This window comes from Prosopis cineraria, unplaced genomic scaffold, assembly GCF_029017545.1.
Source record: "Prosopis cineraria cultivar Desert tree isolate PC_DT_omini unplaced genomic scaffold, ASM2901754v1 PC13, whole genome shotgun sequence".
In the NCBI taxonomy this organism is placed as follows: Eukaryota; Viridiplantae; Streptophyta; class Magnoliopsida; order Fabales; family Fabaceae; genus Prosopis; species Prosopis cineraria.
Window position 1 is genome coordinate 37,685,026 of NW_026555344.1, and position 20,373 is coordinate 37,705,398.

Below are 20,373 nucleotides of genomic sequence, written 5' to 3' on the forward strand. Positions count from 1 at the left end.
TATAAAGAATAACCACTAATGGCTTCTATATACATGCCCCACTGAACAAAAAATAATAAATCAATGAAAGAATAAAAGAAATCAAGAACATTATATATCTTTTCGCCTATAATAATCAAGTAACTAAAGTCTGATAATAAAATCAAATAAGAACCAGTTTGAAGTTTACTCAGTTTCTGGGACTTTAGCTCCATCATCCTCTGATGTGGCGGCAGAAGCTAAGTCTGGCTTTGATCTCCTCCAATTGCTGCAGAATATGCTGAATTGAAAATTCTCCTAGTTATATCATGTAAGAACCAATTTGAAGTTTATTCAGTTTCTGGGACTTTTGCTCCGTCATCCACAGAAGTAGCAGAAGCTAAGTCTGGCTTGATCTCTTCTAGTTGCTGAAGAATCTGCTGAACTTCAGGCCTAGCAGCTGGGGATGGATCCACACAATGAAGAGCCAATTTCAGAGTATTGAGCAGTTCATCACCTATAGTTGGTGCATCCCTCATGAGCTCCAAATCAAACACTTCATTAGTCCATTCTTCCTTCACTATGGATGCTACCCACTGTGGCAAGTCCAAGCCATTGGTCGGCTCACCAGGTGGTTTTCCAGTTAAGAGCTCCAAAATGATGACACCAACGCTATAGACATCAGTTTTTGTGTTTGGTTTCTTGGTCTTTGTGAGCTCTGGTGCATTATAACCAAGGTTTCCTGCAGTTGCGATGATGTTGCTGTTTGCTGACGTGGTCATTAGTCTTGAGAGACCGAAGTCTGTAATATGGGCATTTGTCTGCTCATCCAGTAGCACGTTGCTAGAAGTGAGATTCCCATGTACCATGTTCTCTTGTGTATGCAGGTAGCATAGGCCCCGTGTCACTCCAAGGGCTATTCTCATCCTTGTTGGCCAGTCTATCACTATTTCCGGGCCCCTAGCTGGACGTGCATAAAAAATATCAGCATCGTAATTCACAAATAATGTTTAAATATGTTATGATCCTTGTTTAATAGTAATATCTTAGATATAAAGATGCATTTAAAATATTTTAGGTCACAGGCATAGAATGATTCCAATATGGGTGATAAAAGTAAAAAAGACATATATATATATATATATATATTAAGCCTACTTCAAGTTTTAGCTTAGTTAATAACATCAATCAAACTAACTTATGGCACTTGGTTGTGTTGTGCCCTACATTATGATATCTAAGATACATTAATAGTAATATCTCAGATGTAAAGATGCATTTAAAATATTTATGTTTAGGTCACAGGCATAGAATGATTCCAATATGGGTGATACAAGTAAAAAAAGGTGTGTGTGTGTGTGTATATATATATATATTCAGCCTACTTCAAGCTTTACCTTAGTTAACATCAATCAAACTAATTTATGGCACTTGGTTGTGTTGTGCCCTATACTATGATATCTAAGATACATGAATCTAACAAAATTGGAATTCATAAGCACTTGTGTGTGTGTGTGTGTGTGTGTAAAGTCATAAGATATACTCATAAACTAGGGAATCTTACAACTTTTTATTGAAGTACTCAATATTATCTTTGATATTTAGTATCCTGCACTATAACATTCAAGATAAAAAGGTAACATAAGATAACAATCCTAAAATTTCCGAAGATCTTCTACTGACTACTTAGTACTTACCGTGTAGGAATGATGCTAGACTTCCTTTGGTCATGTGATCAAAGACAAGAAGCTTTTCTCCCTTTGGTCCCAAGTAGTATGCTCTCAGTGCCAGCAGATTTGGGTGTCTAATTTTGCCAAGTGCAGCAACCTCAGTCTCAAACTCCTTCTGTCCTTTGGTTGTCTTCTCCCTCAACCTCTTCACAGCAACCTGGTTCCCATCTTCTAGTGTTGCCTTGTATGCTGTTCCATAAGCACTTTTTCCCATAATCTCAGCAGTAGCACACAAGAGATCATCAGCTGTAAATACAAATGGTCCATCAAAGTGAACTAGCTTCCCTCCTGCTTCACCCCCTGATTCAACTTCACCTCCTTTCCCTGCGGTTCTTATAGCACTAGCAGCAGTGGATGCTTTCGCATTATTCCCATTCTTTTCTTTAGAGGCTGCTCTTTTCCTGATCAAACAACAAAGCAAAAAGCAGCAAAGAAGAAGAAGAATAACAAGAAGAGCACCTGCTACTATGAGGATTATGTCCTTGGTGCTTAGTTTACGATGATGCTGGTTCAATGAAGGCGTTGGGGCTGGAGATGGAGGATTCTGAGGTGGGGGTGAAGAAGAAGAAGAAGAAGGGCATGGTTTTGAAGGGATATACCCACAGAGTTGGAGATTTCCAGCAAAAGAGCTAGAATTGAATCTTTTGGAGAGGAGGGTTGGGACAAGGCCAGAAAGATTGTTGTAGGAAACATTAAAAGAAGTCAAGTTTGCAAGTTTGGCAAGTGAATCGGGAATCTCTCCCACAAGTTTATTTCCAGAGAAATCAATCTGGGTGATTCCCGAGATGTTCCCAATTGTCGACGGGATTTCACCCTCAAGCTTATTGCTCTTCAGGTTAAGCACAGTAAGGCTTTTTAACCGGTCAAAATTAACTGGAAAGCTACCATTAATGCCATTGTTTGATAGATCAAGAGTTTGAAGCCTTGAAAGCCCACCTAGCTCACTTGGAATAGACCCCAAAATCTTGTTATGGCTCAGAGAAATCTCTTGGAGAAAACCCATCTTACTTAAAGAAACCGGAATGGTTCCAGAAATGAGATTGTGATCGAGGGTCAAGATTTGAAGTCTGTAAGTTTGGTTTTTCCCCATACCACTACCCCAAGAATCTGGGACAGAACCAGAAAGATTGTTGTGTTCAAGAGCAAGAATAGTTAAAGAAGGAGACTCAGAGAAACTATTTGGAATGGACCCAGAAAGAGAGTTAAAGCTCAAATTGAGTCTATATAATCTAGTAGAGTTTGCCAAGCTAGGAGGGATAGTACCTGAGAGCGAATTATTGCTAATATCAATAGACTGAAGCATTGGACTATTCCTGCCAATGGAAGGAGGGACAGAACCTGAAAGCATATTGTTGAAGAGATAGATTCCTCTGAGATTAGGAAGGAAGCCAAGAGACCAAGGGACAGGACCGCCTAGTACGTTGTCGTGTAGGCTCAGCTTCCTAAGAGATTGAAGCTGTCCAATTTTCTCCGAAATCCTACCGCCCAATCCCCTCCATGGAAGCTGGATTGCAATAACCTGTCCCTTCACACACTTGATTCCTGCCCACCCACCAGAACAAGCTCCAATTCCACTGTCATTCCAGCTCCTCAGAACTCCTCTGAAATCGTTGAATTCTTGCTTTATAGCTCGCAGAGCTTGATAATCAGCCTGCTTAACAATCACCCCATCCCACGAATGTCCTCCTGAGACTGGTCGAAACGTAAATGCCAGAGCTAGAAGAACCAGGATGAAGGAGACGAAGAAACGAGAAATGGGACTTCCTTCATTTGTGGGAAACCTGTCTGCCGACCGATTAGTGTTTCCCATGCAGGAGGAAGATTTTTTTTTTTTTGGTTTGTAGACTGGTGGGAACAACAATGGGTAAGCAAAGAAACTCTCTGCTTATCACTTCTCAGCTGTAAAGCTGTGTGTTTCAGAAAGCACAGCGGTGGGAGATGAAGAAGATGAGAGTGAAAAAGGAAGAGGAGAGGGTGAGAAAAAGAAGAGAAGGATTGTGATGAGAGCATGTGAGGGGTGGGGTTATCGGTTTTTGGAGAGACGGGGAGAGAGAAGGAAGGAGGAATGGGTCAAAGCTCTCGTTTTTCTTAAATCGCAACGGCTAGTTTTACTTTGATACATTATCTGCGTATAACGGCTTGGTCTCTTTGAGCAGATGGGGCTCAGTTTTCCAACGGCTACATTGCATAATGCATGTTGATACTCAGAAGGGGACCCAATACGAAATTACCAAAACAGCCTTAAATCAGCAAATTTATACCATGCTTTCTATGGGCAAAACTGGAAAACTAATGTTTATTTTTACTCAGATTTTGTCGAAGATTTACAACGCTTTCTAAAAGAATAAGCTTTTCCCCCACCTTCTGTTGGGGCCAAAAAGACGAAACTTCTCAGGAGATCTAATCATATAGTACTGGAAGTAGCAGCAGGAGCCAGAAGGTAGAAAAAATATATTACGTATTCTAGTAAAGAATTAATAGTTACACTTAAGTTTTATCAATTTTTTTTTAAAGTTAAAGTCTGCATTCAAAGGAGTTAATTAGAATAAATGATAATTGATATCTTTTTGTCATTACTTTTAAAATAAAATCATGGATAAAATAACTTTTAGTCTCTGAATTTCTATCAATTATCTATTTAGTTATTGAATTTTAACTCAGACAACTTAATTCAACTTGATTCTTATAATTTATTAAGTTAAGAGATTATAAGAATTAAATTGTATTAAGTAAGTAAAATATGAAAACTGAATTGTTACAAGTAAAGTTCAGAAATTGAATCCATAATTGATTAGAGTAATTAATCTAAGTGTGAATGAGAAGAGATTGGATTATGTTTGAAGATACCTTGACGGAAAATACATTTTAGTGGATTTAATCTGATGGAAGGTCTTTAGGGGACATAAATAGAAAGACTGGAAATCATGAAAAGTGTCTTTATGGCGATGTGCTGAAGTCCTGAAGCAGCATGTGCGACTGTGCGTACTGTACGGACAGGAGGCATCAAAGTGACACGGATTGTCCACCCGAAGCTTTCATGAGGCCTCAATCAGTGGTTTATTACATTATTAATTAATTAATTAATTTTGCTTTTAGAAATTATTCAGATGTCTCCCTCGCAACGAAATTCCCACAACTACTTAAAACGACCTGTTTTTCAACAAATTTTTGGTTTATATTTGGAATGGAATGATTCCTTCCAAAGAAGTGAAAATGAAGGAAATGAAAACCAAAGGAAAATATGATGATGAAATCATAACAATTAATGAAAGCAACTTGACTTTTTTATTTTTTTAATGAATATATGATATTTGGTATTGAAGGATCATATTTGAACATTTGTCATCTTGATATGAAGAGAGAAACAAAACCTCTCATGCGTAACATGTAATGCCCCTCACTGAAGGCATCACACGAGTGTCGTCGAGATTTTCAATTCAAATGACAGTGTTTTCTTTTAACTTTATTTTTTTAATTCATAAGATTTAAACTATTATTGAATTATTTTCGTTCCACCCACTCATCAATGAAATACAATGAGTTTTATCCAGCACCAATAAAAAGATTAAAGTTGCAAGAATTTTCAATTTGTCATATCAAGTTTTGAAAAAGTAAATAAACTAAGACTAAACATATTTATAATATGCATAACTTGCATATTTATTCAGTTTTGACGTATTCTATTCATCCTTTATTAACTTATTAGAAAATGCACCAATTAATTTAGGAAAAATCAAGAAGTTTGGAAAAATAAATAGAAGTGGCGAAGAAATAAGGTAAATCAAGAAAATTCTAGATGTAATGTTTAATTACTTTTGGAAGTGAAAGAAGAGTGTTGGGTAATCCACTTTTGATGGATCAGGCCCAATATGCCCATGGGATCATTGTCAGAATATAAAAAGATTTGAGCTAGAAAATGTAATATACTCCAAGTCAAATGCACAATTTTTCTTTAATAATTTAACTCTATTGAGAGGAAGGAACGATCTTAACTCACGCATACGCGATCGAAAACCACAACCAATGTGGATGGTTTTATGCAGTTAGATAACTTCTAAGTCTAATAGCGAGTGATTGTGAATTTCTCTCGTTTTGTTCTTTTCTCTCAATTTTTTAAGTGTATTTGCTGTGAATCATAATAAAGTTTAGTCTGTAACTCCATTCTTACATATGGTATAACATTTAGCCAACATAATAAATATACTTTCCTCCTCAAATTCTTATAAAGAAGATGGGTAAGCATGAAGAATGAATGACGTAATTCACTTAGGACAAGTATAAATAGGATGGTTTAGACTGTTATAATGTGCAGAAAAACAAGTAGTATAAAGAGAGAAAGAAAGCAAAGTTAGCATTATGCAAAGTGTGTGTCACGAAGCGAGTGAAAGAATAAAAAAAAAACTCTTGAAGTGACTTGACGAGAATATAAAAAGGATTATAAAATAATCCAAATTGAGTGTGAGAGAAGAAAATAAAAATGTGTGCGTGTGAGAGTGAGGTAGAGTGACGTGAAGGAGAGTGATAAGAGAAAAAGTATATATTCTCTTTTCATTTTACAATGAAAATTTCTTTTCATTTAAGTGTTTTCTTTCTTGTCTTAGCCTATGTCAATTATTTTGAGATTCCGTTGCTCCAAATTCCAACATAACTCACTTTACCCAAAAGAAAAAATCAATATATTGTACATCACCTATGACAAGCAACAGAGGAGAGACTAAGATTTTGATGCACAAGTTGTGCAAAATGTTCCTTCTTATTTTCATTCCTTCTATTTGCCATCAAGTTGAAAAATCACCTCAGCCCCCAAGTCATAATCCCAAAGACATTGGTGGAAGCTGAAATAAGAAATAGTACCAAAAAATAATAATAGGGAAAGAAAACAAACTATTCAGTAATACTAGCAATTTCTCCCTCGTTTCAGAAATCTTTCTTTGAATTGGAAAGAGTTACAAAATAAACAGTAATTAAAATTATTTCATTCTCCTTTCACTACGCAAGTCGCATTGTTTCAAAAGCTATCCCTCCCTTCTAGTTTTCCTCCGTTATCTTCCAAAAAAAAAAATCCTTTTAATGCTACATAGTATTTATGTTAGGAGTTAGGACATAATATCCCTGCGCTCAACTTAAATTTCAAAATAGAATATATACCCTTGTATAATTTAAAATTTTTAATAAAACACATTATTCATGAACCATGAACAATACAATTCATTCCTTATCTTTGTAACTCTATACAATCCAGTGGACATAGTAAGCCTTAGTTTTAGTTTTTTTTTTCAAAAAAAAAATTTAAGATAACATAGTAAAACCTTAGTTTTAGTTCTAAAAAAAATACTTAATGTTATATATTTAAAATACATTTCTTAATTAAATGAGATGAGAACACGAGAATTTTCATTCATTATTTATTATAATACCAACTTTTATTAGTAATAAGACACTCATTCTAATTTGATTTAAAAATATCTTATAAATATAATTTTTTACATCAACCTTAAATATGAGTTTAAACGCCTCAATTTTCTCATCAGCTCAAAAATAAACTAAAATAGAATTTTCTCCATAAACTCTTCAAGATATCAACTTGATTTATACAATAGTTTGATATTTGTTTATTTTTGGGTAGAAACTAGAGAGACCGACATTGGCTACTGATAAATTCACAAACGCAAACGTGAAAACTCAAGCAAGCCGACGGAACCCGAGACCGAACACGGTTTCTCAAGGAGTTTCTTCAACTCCATGGAACAGAAGCACAGCTTGCTAAGACCCAAAGGGAACAGATATACCCACCTGCGACAGACTTTAATGCACCCATTATACAACGAGACAAAACCAAAATGCAATCGCTTCAGTTAAGCTTCGTCCAAGGCAAATGGCAACTACATGTCATTATTTCTTGAATCTTGATCCATAACCGAAAGCAATAGCCATGACCTATTTTGTTATTGGAGTTGGATGTGCAAAACAATTTCTAAAAGAATGAATAGAGGCCATCACAAAAGGTCATACATGAATAGTAGAAGACTAGGAGGTTGGAACTGGTGTTGGGACTAAAATAACTCACAAAAAGCTTGTTTGGTACAATGGGTTCCTTAATACTTAAAAATTAAGAGTCCCGTCTTAATTGATCCGATATCATCCCGATCATATTAAGATGAGTCTCATCCTAATTCGAAAACAATTGAGACAGGACTTTGTGGGACGAGACATAAAAGGGGTTCGAGATGACAGGATATAGGATTATTATCGGGACGTCTCGTCCTATCTTGAATATTATATATATATATATATATTTTATTTTTTATTTTAAAAATATACATTAAATATATTAATATAATTTATACTTATATTAGTTATATCAATTATAATTTTAATACATGTAATTCTTATTTAAAACTAAAATTTTTTATATTGATAATTTTAATGATATAGAGTAAATAGAGCGATGTCTTTCTTTATAATATATTAATTATATTAATATAATTTATTTTTATATCTATGTATTTAATAACTTTTATTTATATCGTATTTCTTGCTTTATTTTTGAAAGAGTAATTAGCTTAGCACATCTTAACTAAAGTAGAAAAATAATGATTTGATATTGTGCTTGACTGGCTTGTTGTTGATGTTGCCCTTATAGCCTAAGGATCACTTATAATTGCTATTATAATGTGTAGTTGTCATTAATATAATTCAATAATTGACTTTAAATTGTTGTGATTTGTGTACTTTGGTTGTTTTGATTTTAAATTTCATAAATTATATAATTTAAAATTTTAATAAATATTATTATCTAGATCTTTATCTAATATTGTCTAATTTATCGGGATAGCAAGACGTTTCGATCCTATCCCGATTCCTAATGAGACGGGACAACTTTTAGGATGGGATAGGACACAAAATAAAAATTTAGGCTATGTTTGGTAAATTGGAATTGTGAAGATAGAAATAGAATTGGGATAAGAATCTGAATAAAGTGATGTTTGGTAGATATGAATTACAATTCTTGGAAATCCTGATTTCATGAAAAGAGGTTGAATTGAATTCCTTATTTAAAGCTGAACAATTCTATAGAATTGTAACATTTAAGACACTTTTGCCCTCATACAAATTCCAGAAAGACAAATTTGCCCTTAAAAAAAAAAAACCCTCACCTCACTCCTAGTTCCTGATATTTTTGCTCATTATATATAAAACGTTATAATATATATATATATATATATATAAGATAGTATTATATATAATATTTGTATATAATTTATATATTTATAATATTTTTTGTAAAATATTTTACTGGATTTTTTATTATTTAGAAAGGAAAACTTTTAATTTTCTTGTATTTCCTTGCTACCTTTATTAAATATTTTTATTGGTACACAATTAAGTTTTTATTATGTTTTATTTTAATTTTTATATAGGGGTATTTTTGTCTTTTAAGTATAATTCCATTTCCATGTCTTGCATACTAAACAAAAGTAATGCAAGGATTCCATCTAATTTTTCTGACATACCAAACATATTTTTATAATTCAATTCTATTCCAATTCTGATTTCAATTTCAATTTCAATTTCATTAAAAATTATTCAACCATATCAAACAGGGCCTCCGTCTTTTCTTCAAGACTTGTCTCGTGTCTCGTGAACACCCTTATTGAAAATTTAAACTTGGGATAAAATTTTTTTAGACCAAAATACCTTTCATTTTTAGCACCAGTTTGCTGCCTCAAGCTCCACTCTTCAGCCACCTGATCCATCTCATCTCCTGATCTCCACCTTCGTCTTCCTTACCTCCTAGATCCCTAATCTCGCAACCATCATCTGGCAATCACCGTCAAATGAATCTCACAACTATCATCACTAGATCTCAAAGCTTCTCACCACTGATTCTCGCAACCACTTTCATCTCCTTCTCTCACATATTCGACTTCCATCTTCCTCTCTAACAGGCACACAGCTTCAAATTGGTGTGACGGTGTCCTAGAGGAAGTTCTTGAGCGGCAATTGAGTTCAGCAAAGGATACACAATGGCGAAGGGGTGGTTAATGGTTGTTCTTTCTTTGATTTCATGGACGAGCACGGGTGAAGTTTGGATCTTGCAACACTTATCACCATTTGATTTTTTTTTTTTTTTCGGTTCAAACATCCATTGAAATATGCCTGAGAAATCTGGAGAGCGAGCCTTATTCTTTCCATTCTCATTCTCGATTTGACGCACTGGATGAGGGTTGGGCCTTTGGCAGCGAGGGTGGAAGATGAGAGCAATTGTGTATTTTACCTATTTTTTAAAATTTAAGTTTAATGTTTTTTTTTTTCAAACCAAACATCATTTTAAATTTTATTCCTACTCCCAATCCCACTTTCACTCCCACCCTCAATCCTATTCCCAAATGCATAAAATTCAATGACGTGTACCAAACAGGGCCAACGAAGCTCGGAATAATATTCGATGCCACTGCATATTTGTTGGGGCATCATAAAAGTAATAATCTTCAATCCACTGATTGTAAAAGAAATCATGCAATGGTGTGCTGAACCCTGACATCTCAGATGTCAGGATCAACAAGTCGGATCTCTTCAATTTTTCTATAATAAAGGGGAAACAATGACAATGGGCTGTTTTAACCCCAATTCTAACTCCACAAACCACAAATAGAGGTCAAAATTGCTCATGCAGCTTCATTGATTCAAAAGCAGAAACAATGGATGTATTCTCAATTCAACTACTTCCCAGAGCCCATCAGTCCACAAACTAAAAAACAATGGCAAGCAATCTCAATTATGAGATCTAATTAAACAACACGGGCAAAAAAACAACCTGACTACCTGATCCCATTCCTTCATAATGTTCGATCTATCTAATGTTGGATAAAAACACAGTATGAACAATAAAAAGGGAAACTGATATAAAACCATCAAAGAGACTAGCTGATCCATCGTTCCATGCAACAATAAAACGGGATTACAGCCTTAGAGGCATCGGTATCTAACACATACGATTAAGAACATTTCCACAATCAGCTTTAAGAAACCAAATTACAAAATGAATAAAACAATTGAAGTATAGAGATCCCAGAAAAAAAAAAAACTGAAGCATGAAAACCGGTAGATCCATCAATAAGAGTTGCAAATCCTACATTAAACACAATAACAGAGAACCCTACAAATCTCAAGTGATTCACCCTGTGTATATAAAATTTTGTTAATACATTTTCATAGAAGGCAGAAGTATATTTTCTGCGTTTATTTCACCTCCAGGTCCTAACGATGAATTTCATGGATCAGATCAAGACACCATTATCCTGTCATCCTCCTCGATCTGGATCCACTGATCTGCTCAAACACGTGCAGTGACCGTAGGTACAGAGGAAGCAACAGCGGCATTGGCTGCAGCACCACGGATGAATGACAGGAATCCAGTAGTTTGAGAATTATCTTGTTCATCCAAGAAGAGATCTTCAGGAACCCTGAAGGCACCATGAGCGCAAACAATGGCCACACCCACCATGAGAGCCGAAACAAGAACAGATCCAACGTTGGTAAGAAAGACTACGAACAAAGTGAGGCCACCCAAGAGGGCCAATGTCTCGAAATCAGAGAAAGTGCGACCAAGAATGACCAAAGGCTGATCAGAGGGACGGAAGAGGTAAAGGAACATCCACGAAGCGAGCAAACCCACGAGGACAATAAGAGAGAATGGATTCGTAAGGAGAGAAACACCAAGGATCAGAGCAACTATAGCATAATAATTGACACGGAAGTAAGAGTAGTTCTTGCGGATCCGAAGGGTGGCTTCAGAGAAGCTCTCGGGTTTCGCGAAGGCCGTACGGTCAACGAGTTCACCCCAAGGACGGCGCTGCGCGAGGCCATTACGGACGGTATCGGAGAGGTGGCCGATGAAGGCGCGGAAGGCAGGTGTGGCAATGGGCCCTCCAGATTCGGCGGCGACGCCACCAGCGGCAGCGTTGGGCTGGGAATTGGAGATGGGGAGGACGGGAGGGCCTGAAGAGGACATTGTAGGGTGTGAGGGATCAACGAAGAAGAGAGAAGAAAGGAGAGATCGATTTATGGGAATGGAAAGACTAGATTTGGGAATCGAGGAGAGAATGCGAAATTGATGGATGAAGGCGACTTTGGGAAAGGTGTGGAGGGTTTTGTTTCTGTGAAATTGAAGGGAAAGAGATAGGATGTCCCGATGTAGGATGATGGAAAAAAACCAAGACGACGTCTTACGCAACTCAGCTTCGTCGTTAAGATTCCACTACCGACAATCGCATTGGGCATTGGCTTTTGGCTTTGGGGGCCTGGGTCAATGACTCAATACTCGTCGTTTACGATGACACGCGTATTTGCTCGCTTGATTCCATGCCTGGTCACCGTCGTTTACAATTCCACACGTATTCGATATTCGTTTTATAATTTTTGTGATCTGGGTTCTTTTAAATAATGTCAAACTTTTATCTAGAGTTAAAAAATTGGGTAGGTCTGAGCCATATGGATTCTGCCCTAATAGGCCCAACCTTAAAGTCCATTTCTTTAAAAGTCCTCATTTTTTTAAAGCCAGGCCTTTATTCAAAGAACACAGGCCGAGCTCGTAACTCATTTTAAAAAACATAAAAAAAATTCAAACATTTTTCAAAGGACTCAAGTATCTTTGTTCAGTACTTGCTCTATCGTGCTCAAGTTTAGTTTAAAAATCAAATGCAAATCAGGGACTTATTCATCAAATCATATACTTGTTTAAGTACAAAAAAGTAATAGAATGGTTTTCACATAAGGTCAGGATTAATAGTTTGTCCTCCCCAGAAATAGGCACTGCTAAATGCTCTTCAAAAATGAAAAATCAAGACTTGTCTTACACTGTCAATCCACATGCAGTGCCCTTCTTATCTCTTGAAACAAAGCCGTTCGTGCTGTCATAATCCTGCTATGAACGAAGGGGGAATCAAAGGCAGAGCAATTTATCCAATCCTTCAACAGCTCTTCTTGACCCCACATCTCAAGAATCCAAACCCTTCTTGCTACTTTAACTTTGTGACGATTCAACCTCTGGCGTCTTATGTAGCACAGATATTTAAAAAAAGTAAACGTATCCGTATCCGATATGATATTTGTAGGATATTTTTGTATACGTATCCCATATTCTAACATTTGTGATATAATTTTTTTTTCAATAATTTTTTACTATATCACTTAAAAACTTGAAAAAACAGTTAATATTTTAGTTAATTACTATAAATATCCTTATATTACTTTAGAAATTCTTGTTTAAAATCAAAGTACCTATATTTATATCATAAAATGTTGAAATATATATATTATAAATATCCCTGTACCCGTATCCTAAAATTTTAAAAATTTGCTGCATCCCCATATCATGCCATATCATATTAGATACTTGTACTTATATCTATGCAACCTAACTTGTGTCTAAGAGTACCTAAAAGATGAGATTGGATGATTGGAGTCAGCACCATGATAGCGAGGGGTGAGAATGGAGACGCCGACTTGCTAAGATTGAGAGGAGTGAGCGAGACCATAGAATCAAGTGAGGAGTCGAGATAGTTGAGTGAGCTTAGGGTTTTCTTAAGTGACTTTATGCTGTGTTTTATTAAAAAAAAAGGTTAAATGAGTTTGGAGGGCTGTCCGAACCTATTTTTTCAAAGTTGAGCTTGGAAGCTTAGTTTCTTTAAAAAATATTAATTTTTTAAGTCTAAACTTTTATAAAAATTATCTTAAATGAACAACCCTTCAGCCCAACTCTTATTCCTGACTGTACTTTCATCTTTAATCCTCAAGTGTTTTTCCTTTGCTTTGGCATGTCTCAAGATTGAAAAAATATTTACACATTATTTATTAATTATTAATTATTAATATTAATAATAATATATTCATTATGAACGAAATTTGAACTTATGAATCACACCCTAATCCTAATCAACCAGGACCAAGCTTTCCATCTTGACGTCCACATTTTGGATTGACTTGCCTGCAAAATATATCCTACCTTCGTTACCGTGGCTGCTTTCATTTCTCAATTACTTGCGTCATTACATATTTAAAAAAAAAATGGTCTTTCATCACATCATTAAATCCATGTCACTACTTTTGGTCAGATTTATCACAAGTTCACTATCGTTAACCCAAGGTTTATCAAATAGCTTTTTTCTTTTCTTTTCTTTTTTACAAGATTATCCAATAATAAATGTAAATATTTAAATTAGCATAAATGTGTCTGACAAAAATATCCTCCGTTCCTCCTTTTTATGCTTGGAATAGAAAGACTGGATATTTGTAAATAGATATTAGATATATCAAAAGAAACCATCTGTATTAATATAATTACCAAATTTTGCAAATTGCTTCATAAAAGGATCATACTCTCTTCTATATTGTCTAGTAAAAGGAAACACATGAGGAACCCGTGGGAACAACCTATTGTTATATGAAATTGTTTTCTTATTCATAAAGCCAAATATCACAGATTACCAGCCATTAATTGGTAAAAAATTTAATCTAGAGAGCATAATTCTAATAGAACAGAACAGGAAATCTGGGTTAACCATTCTCTGAAACATATCAACCACGCGGTAATAACAAAATGATGTAGGTTCCATCACTGGAAGTCTCTTTAAAAGGAAAGGATCCACATTGTCCCAAACAGCTAATCAAGTGCCAATTGTACCAGCTAAATAGATATTCGTAACATAACATCATTCATAGTCATAACAGTGGTGGGAAACAGAACAAACATCGCATTCAGTATCAAGGCACCACAACCATTAAAATGGAGTTTAGAACGTAGACCCATTCCATCCAAAGTTTGAACCCTGCAGAGCAAGAAAAGCAGAGTTACCATCGAGTTGCAGCAAACAATACAATACATGGCCATAAAATTGGACATTTAGGGTATGTTTGGGAGTTAAGGAAAGGGAAGAAAATCCAACAAAGATGGAATAGAAAGCAATGATTAAATTAAGGGATAATTTTTCTTTCCCTTGTTTGGGAATATTCTCTCCTTTAGAATCCTCCAAATTAGGGGACCTTCAAATTAAAGAGGAAGAGGAATATGGAAGGTTAGTTGACAAGCACTAACTAGCCTAACCTTCCTTAATAACCCCAAACAAGAGAGAAATTTAAATAAAACCTTCTCTTCTCTTCCTTAATTCTTCATCCAAACATACCCTAGAGAAAAGGGCCGGGGGTTTTGAGAGTTGGCATCTTAAGGAAATGTGTTGGATTTTTAAGTACAGCTAACAGACAGCAAGGATTTGTTTACATGATCTAGTGCTGGTGTAAAGCATGCAAACACTGTGCATATTCTTGACTTTGATGGTCCTAAACAAAAAGGAAGAATGCAATAAGAAAAAAGTGCAGCGCAGGTCAGTGACCCTTCAGGATAACTTGGAACTTTTTAAACTTGCCTTTGTATCATAGAATTTCAAGAAGAATCGTGATTTGGGCACAGATATTTTGGTTTCGAGAATTGATGCAATTGCAGCACTAAGTTTCTTATTCACATCAGGGTTAAGACCACCAATGGACACCAGTTCCCCATAGGCTGCAGGCTGCTCAGTCCCACCAAAAGATATGGGAATCGATCCTTTCAATACAATCATCACATACTGCAAATTGGGGGAAAAAGGATTAAAGGATTTAATCAAGTCAAAGAAATAACATATTATAGCTCAGCAGAAATATCATACTTATTTTCTATTTTAAGAGCCACATCAATGTCATGCTGCTTATCTACAACATGATTCCAAGAAGCATACTTTTTTGAGTAAAAGGGGAATTTCATTACCCAACAAGGATTACAAAACAGCCATGGTGTCAACAAAAACCAGGCCAACCAATCATGTGCACAACTTTACATGGAGGAAATACAAAATTAAGGGAAAGGAGTCTAGTGTGTCTGTTTTCTAGAAGGTTCGCCAAATCTTTGCCTCTGGCAGTGAGGTCTGAGATAGCTAAGGCTACACCAAGAAGCATCCTTTAAGTATAATGAAGGAGTCAGACTTCGATGCTCATCCCAAGAAGAACATGTATGAAATAAAGAAGTTAATGCTCTACAAACTCTTTAAAATGAGTTGCATTTTGAACCATAAAACTTTTCTAACGGGTGATACAGATAAAGGATAGAGTGAGTATATGGTTTAAAATTATGAAAAAAGTTAAATATTAAATAGTCCAGACTGTAACAAAATTTAATGTCATCTGACTAAAATAGTATACTCTTATTAACCATTATTTAATAATTTACACCATTTAGTTTTCTTTTTATTTTTGCGTTGGCCAGATCCTTTTAGTTACTCCATCAGATATTATTGTCAGATGAAGTTTTAACCCAATCATTAAACTAACTGAAGATGCATGGAGATCAGCAGAGTAATCACTAGGTATATTGCATAATAGCACAACATAGATCATACGGCCAGCAGGTCATTAAGGATATCTAAGAGAATGCTCGAAGTCTTCTTCATCAATCAATGGTTAAAAACAATAATTTTGCTCAAACTATTCTGATTCAGGCATTAGTTCCCCTTCTTGAGGATAGCAGCTTAACACCAGCACAGCTCTAAATTCAGTGAAAAGGAACTACATTAATCCATATAAAGTTCAAAACAGAGAGAAGTTGAAAACAAATTTATCAATGCTAGCACTCATAAAACAAACCAAGACCCACTACCACTCCATCCTTCCAACTAAATAACAGAGTAAATCATTCCCACCACATCCAAAGCTTGCAAATAAGGTCTTGATGCCCCAAATACACCTAATGACCGTATAAAATTACTTCTACGGATTACATAGTGAGAATAGGACATAGATTCAGCGAAGTGACTTATGACATAATTATCCGTTGCAAGCTAACACAATCAAATATCATTGCCAGGAACTTGAGTAGTTTGCAGCTAAACAAGGAGTGACATATTGTTTTCCTGAATCGATATAACATGAGACAGAGGACCAGAAAGATACTTGTAACCTCCGAACCTAAAAATTTCACTGATTTTCCTTGCAATATAGTTACATGTATTTAAATCAATAGGTATCAAGACAATTCAACCATCACAGAATTATCTAAGACTTGAATCACAATCCAACCCGACTTGAATCACAATCCCACGTCAATATTCTAAAGAAATGATAAGCCCGATAACCCTCTGACGATATCTGAACATAAATATCAGTTTTCAGAGTGGGAGGAAAACTACGCGGCAGTTCTTACAGGGCTGTTATCGTTTTATTCAATAAAATCAAGAGATGCAAAGAAACCTTCGTTCCAGAGTGAATAACACGATGATAACTTGATAACAAATACTGAAGAAACTTCCCATAAATCTTGTCACAGAGGGTTTGGCATCATTTGCCCGACTAATCATTTCCTGATTCCGTAAGTAACCCCACATTGCGTGCCTCTATAGTTGTTGGACGATACCAGTCGGTTTGAGGTTAGAATCTAATATGGTATCCGAAGAAAGCTGGACTTCAAAAACTCCAAATAAAGCAGTAAAATACAGAAGAATAAAAATACTGAAAAAAAATGAAAGACCAAAAGGAGTAAAAACCATAGAACCAGCAAGGTTCGGAAGAATCGGAGGCAAATTAAAAATACAGAAAAGAGAGAAATAGAGGCAAAAACTTCCTTACAGACTCAGGTTTGCCGATGAGCTTGGCGACGGTGGAGCTGGCTTCAGAGAGAATGGAAGAGGTGTCAACACCGTCGAGGTTGACGTTGGTAGAGAGGTTGAGGCAAGGCATTTCTCGCTTCTCTTCTCGTTCACTCAATTCTGAAACCCTTTTGTTTTCTAACAGGCGTATGTTGGGCGGCTGAAGGGGTGAGAAATGGGTGAGAGCGAATCACTGCACGCTGCGTTTTGATTATTAGCCATTGGATGAAATATAATCCTGTCCGTTGACTTTAATTAAAGTTTTGATTTTTATTCTCCATTTGCAATGGCCACGGAAGTTGAGAGAACAAAGGAGACCGTCAGGGTGATACAACATTGTTATAAGCACGACCTCAGGAAATAGAATTTATCCTAAAAGACTAATTTGTTCGTAGTTAAAGAATTCTTAAGACTTGCTCACTAATCTTACGAGGTTTTTGGGAAGTGGCCATTGTTGGGTGGTAATCTATGCTGGTAATCAACCTACGGTAGTTGATAGTAGTGCTTCTTGCATTAATAAATTTTTTTAAGAAGTGCACAAATCACATTAAAAATAATACTCTTTTAAATAAAATATCACATATTAATAACATTTTTTAAATATACTTCATAATGTTATTTTTTTAAAATAAAAATATAAAATTTTAAAAATATTCTATATTTAATATTTTATTGATAAAACAATGTTGAGAGAATGCATGAGAAGGCATATTAAAAAAATATTATTAATAAAAATTTATTTTTATTAAAAATTTTATATTTTAAAGTATTAAATTATTTTTAAAAATATTTTATAATTTAAAATAGAAAAAGTATTTTCAAATTCAGTGATTAATGGATCAAAAATCTAGGGTGGACTAGGTTTCAGAATCTTTACGATTTTCAATGATACGTTACTGGCAAGCACAACGTGGAGAGTGCTTAATAACATTGATCATTTATGGACACAAGTGCTTAAGGAAGTGTATTTCGCCCCAGTCTCTTTTATTCTCGACGCTTTCAAAATTTCCAAAGCAGTTTATCAATAGATCAAGATTTGCTAATGAAATACTCTCTTTGATCCTATTTATAGGAGAGAGAGAGAGAGAAATTTTTTATTTTATTTATAAGTTATATCATTAAATTTTTATTATAATTTTTTTTACTTTTCATTAAATGTTGAAGAAAGAAAATATATTATTAAAATGTATATATTTAATAGGGGCAAAGTTAAGAATTTATTAAATTTTAAGACAGTATTAATGAGTATTAAAATTTTTCTTAATACTATTAAAATATGTTAAAAATGACTTATAAATAAAATTAGATAAGGATACATTTGTCTGGAAAGTAAGAAATGAACAAAGCACCATGCATTTAATAAGGAAGTTTATAAAAAATGATAAGTGGACCTATTACATTTTCTTTTTAAATACATTCCCTATTTCCTTTCTAGAAAGTATTTTTCCTTATACCAACCCTGTACTAAATTTAGTTTGGAAGGATCCAAGGGATTGCATAAACATCTTGCGCAGAAAAGAGTGGATTGCGTTGTCAATATTAGTCACACTGTTGCTGACTTAATAAAAGAGGGTATAAGTGGGATTTATCCATGGTGGCTCGTTGTACATCTGAAGGAGCTCTTGCTAAGATTCAGAAAATCCATATTCCTAATAGCGTCACTTCTGATTCCATTGCCTGGGCCGGATCTGAAATGAGTTCATTCTTCTATTTTGCCCAGGCCAAGTCCCTCTCAAACTCTGCCTGATCATTTTTGGAAGGAAAAATGGAAAATCAAGATGTATCCCAAAGTTAAAACTTTTTACGAAGAGCTATTTTTGGCTCCAAAGTTAGAACTAGAGAAGCTCTATATTTATATTTAAGGAAGTGCTCTACACACCCTCAATTCAATGAATATTTCCTCTTTTAGAAAATGGTGCTCTGATTTTCTGTTGCATAATATAATAGCCCTGCAGATGAGTTTGGAATTGCGTATGTGGCATGTTTGCGTTGGAATATCTGGAAGGCAAGATCAGCATCAAGCAGTCTTCACAGCCGCTGAGTTTGGAATTGCTGATGCTGTAACAAATTTTTGGAAGATGAAGTTTAAAGATCAGCTTCATCCAAATTCTGCAGTAAGAGAAGAACATTAAGTGGTCATTTCATCAATGGATGATGCTGATTCCAGTTTTGTGGCCAAATTATTGGCCTGTAAAGGGGCCATCTCTATTGCTGCAGTTTTTTCCAATCAACAAGCAATGATAGAAATGGATTGGTGGGAGCTTTACTCGATTATTACACCTAAAAGCATTGCTTCTAGAATAGTCAATGCAGAATGATCTTTTAGACAACCTCAGGTCCAAGTCTTTCTCTCGTTTTTGTTCACCAAGCGAAATGGGAATGTTGCTGCACATTGGACTTTCTTTTTTTTTTTTTGCCATTAAAAGGAAATTCTATTAAGCATAAAAGAGTCTTACAGAAACTAAAAAACTAGCAGAAAAAAATTAACCACAGTTTCTAAAAGAAGGGCAGTCCCTCTCCAACAAGTTAAGTAAAGAAATTGGGGGTCGCACGGCCCAATTTAGAGGACACAATTCCTTAAGCAAAACTTTAACAATCCAATTTGCTACCATGTTAGCTTCTCTAGGAACCCATGCAAACAAGCAGGTTCTTAAAAAATTCCCCTTAAAGAGGATATTCTCAAAAGAATAGAAGCATCTCCAATTGTTAGGTGCCGAACTTGAATTTAAACAGTTGATTAGATGTTTAGAATCATATTCGAAACAAACATCATGTAAATCTTTACAGACACCAAAATCCATTACACGCTCCATAGCTAAAAATTCTGCTTCAAAAGCAGAGGAGGCAACACACAACTCAAACACACCTTCCATAATCCTTCCTTTGCAATCCTTGATAACAAAAGCAACAGCAGCACTTCTTAAGTTCTCCTGAAATGCACAATCTGTATTAATTTCTAGAAGGTTGCCCCAGGGAGCAAACCAACCATGATGAGAGCTATAATATGACTG

The 20,373-nt window shown here is 35.2% G+C and overlaps 3 protein-coding genes and 1 pseudogene across 3 annotated transcripts; all 4 read right to left on the reverse strand.

Moving 5' to 3' along the window:
- Positions 1-308: 308 nt before the first annotated feature.
- Positions 309-1,689, reverse strand: LOC129290091 (probably inactive leucine-rich repeat receptor-like protein kinase IMK2). Its single transcript, XM_054926796.1, has 2 exons — positions 1,656-1,689; positions 309-922 (listed from the first exon to the last, which is right to left on the reverse strand). Exons 1-2 carry the CDS (start codon positions 1,687-1,689, stop codon positions 309-311), a joined length of 648 nt encoding a protein of 215 aa, XP_054782771.1.
- On the reverse strand, positions 782-3,749 carry LOC129291312 (probably inactive leucine-rich repeat receptor-like protein kinase IMK2; annotated as a pseudogene).
- A 7,028-nt stretch (positions 3,750-10,777) lies between these two features.
- Positions 10,778-11,912, reverse strand: LOC129290488 (PRA1 family protein B4-like). Its single transcript, XM_054927271.1, has one exon. It carries the CDS (start codon positions 11,701-11,703, stop codon positions 11,026-11,028), a length of 678 nt encoding a protein of 225 aa, XP_054783246.1. The 5' UTR covers positions 11,704-11,912; the 3' UTR covers positions 10,778-11,025.
- Positions 11,913-14,279: 2,367 nt separating this feature from the next.
- LOC129290117 (uncharacterized) lies at positions 14,280-17,513 on the reverse strand. Its single transcript, XM_054926825.1, has 3 exons — positions 17,343-17,513; positions 15,113-15,313; positions 14,280-14,518 (listed from the first exon to the last, which is right to left on the reverse strand). Exons 1-3 carry the CDS (start codon positions 17,451-17,453, stop codon positions 14,483-14,485), a joined length of 348 nt encoding a protein of 115 aa, XP_054782800.1. The 5' UTR covers positions 17,454-17,513; the 3' UTR covers positions 14,280-14,482.
- Between the last annotated feature and the right edge of the window lie 2,860 nt (positions 17,514-20,373).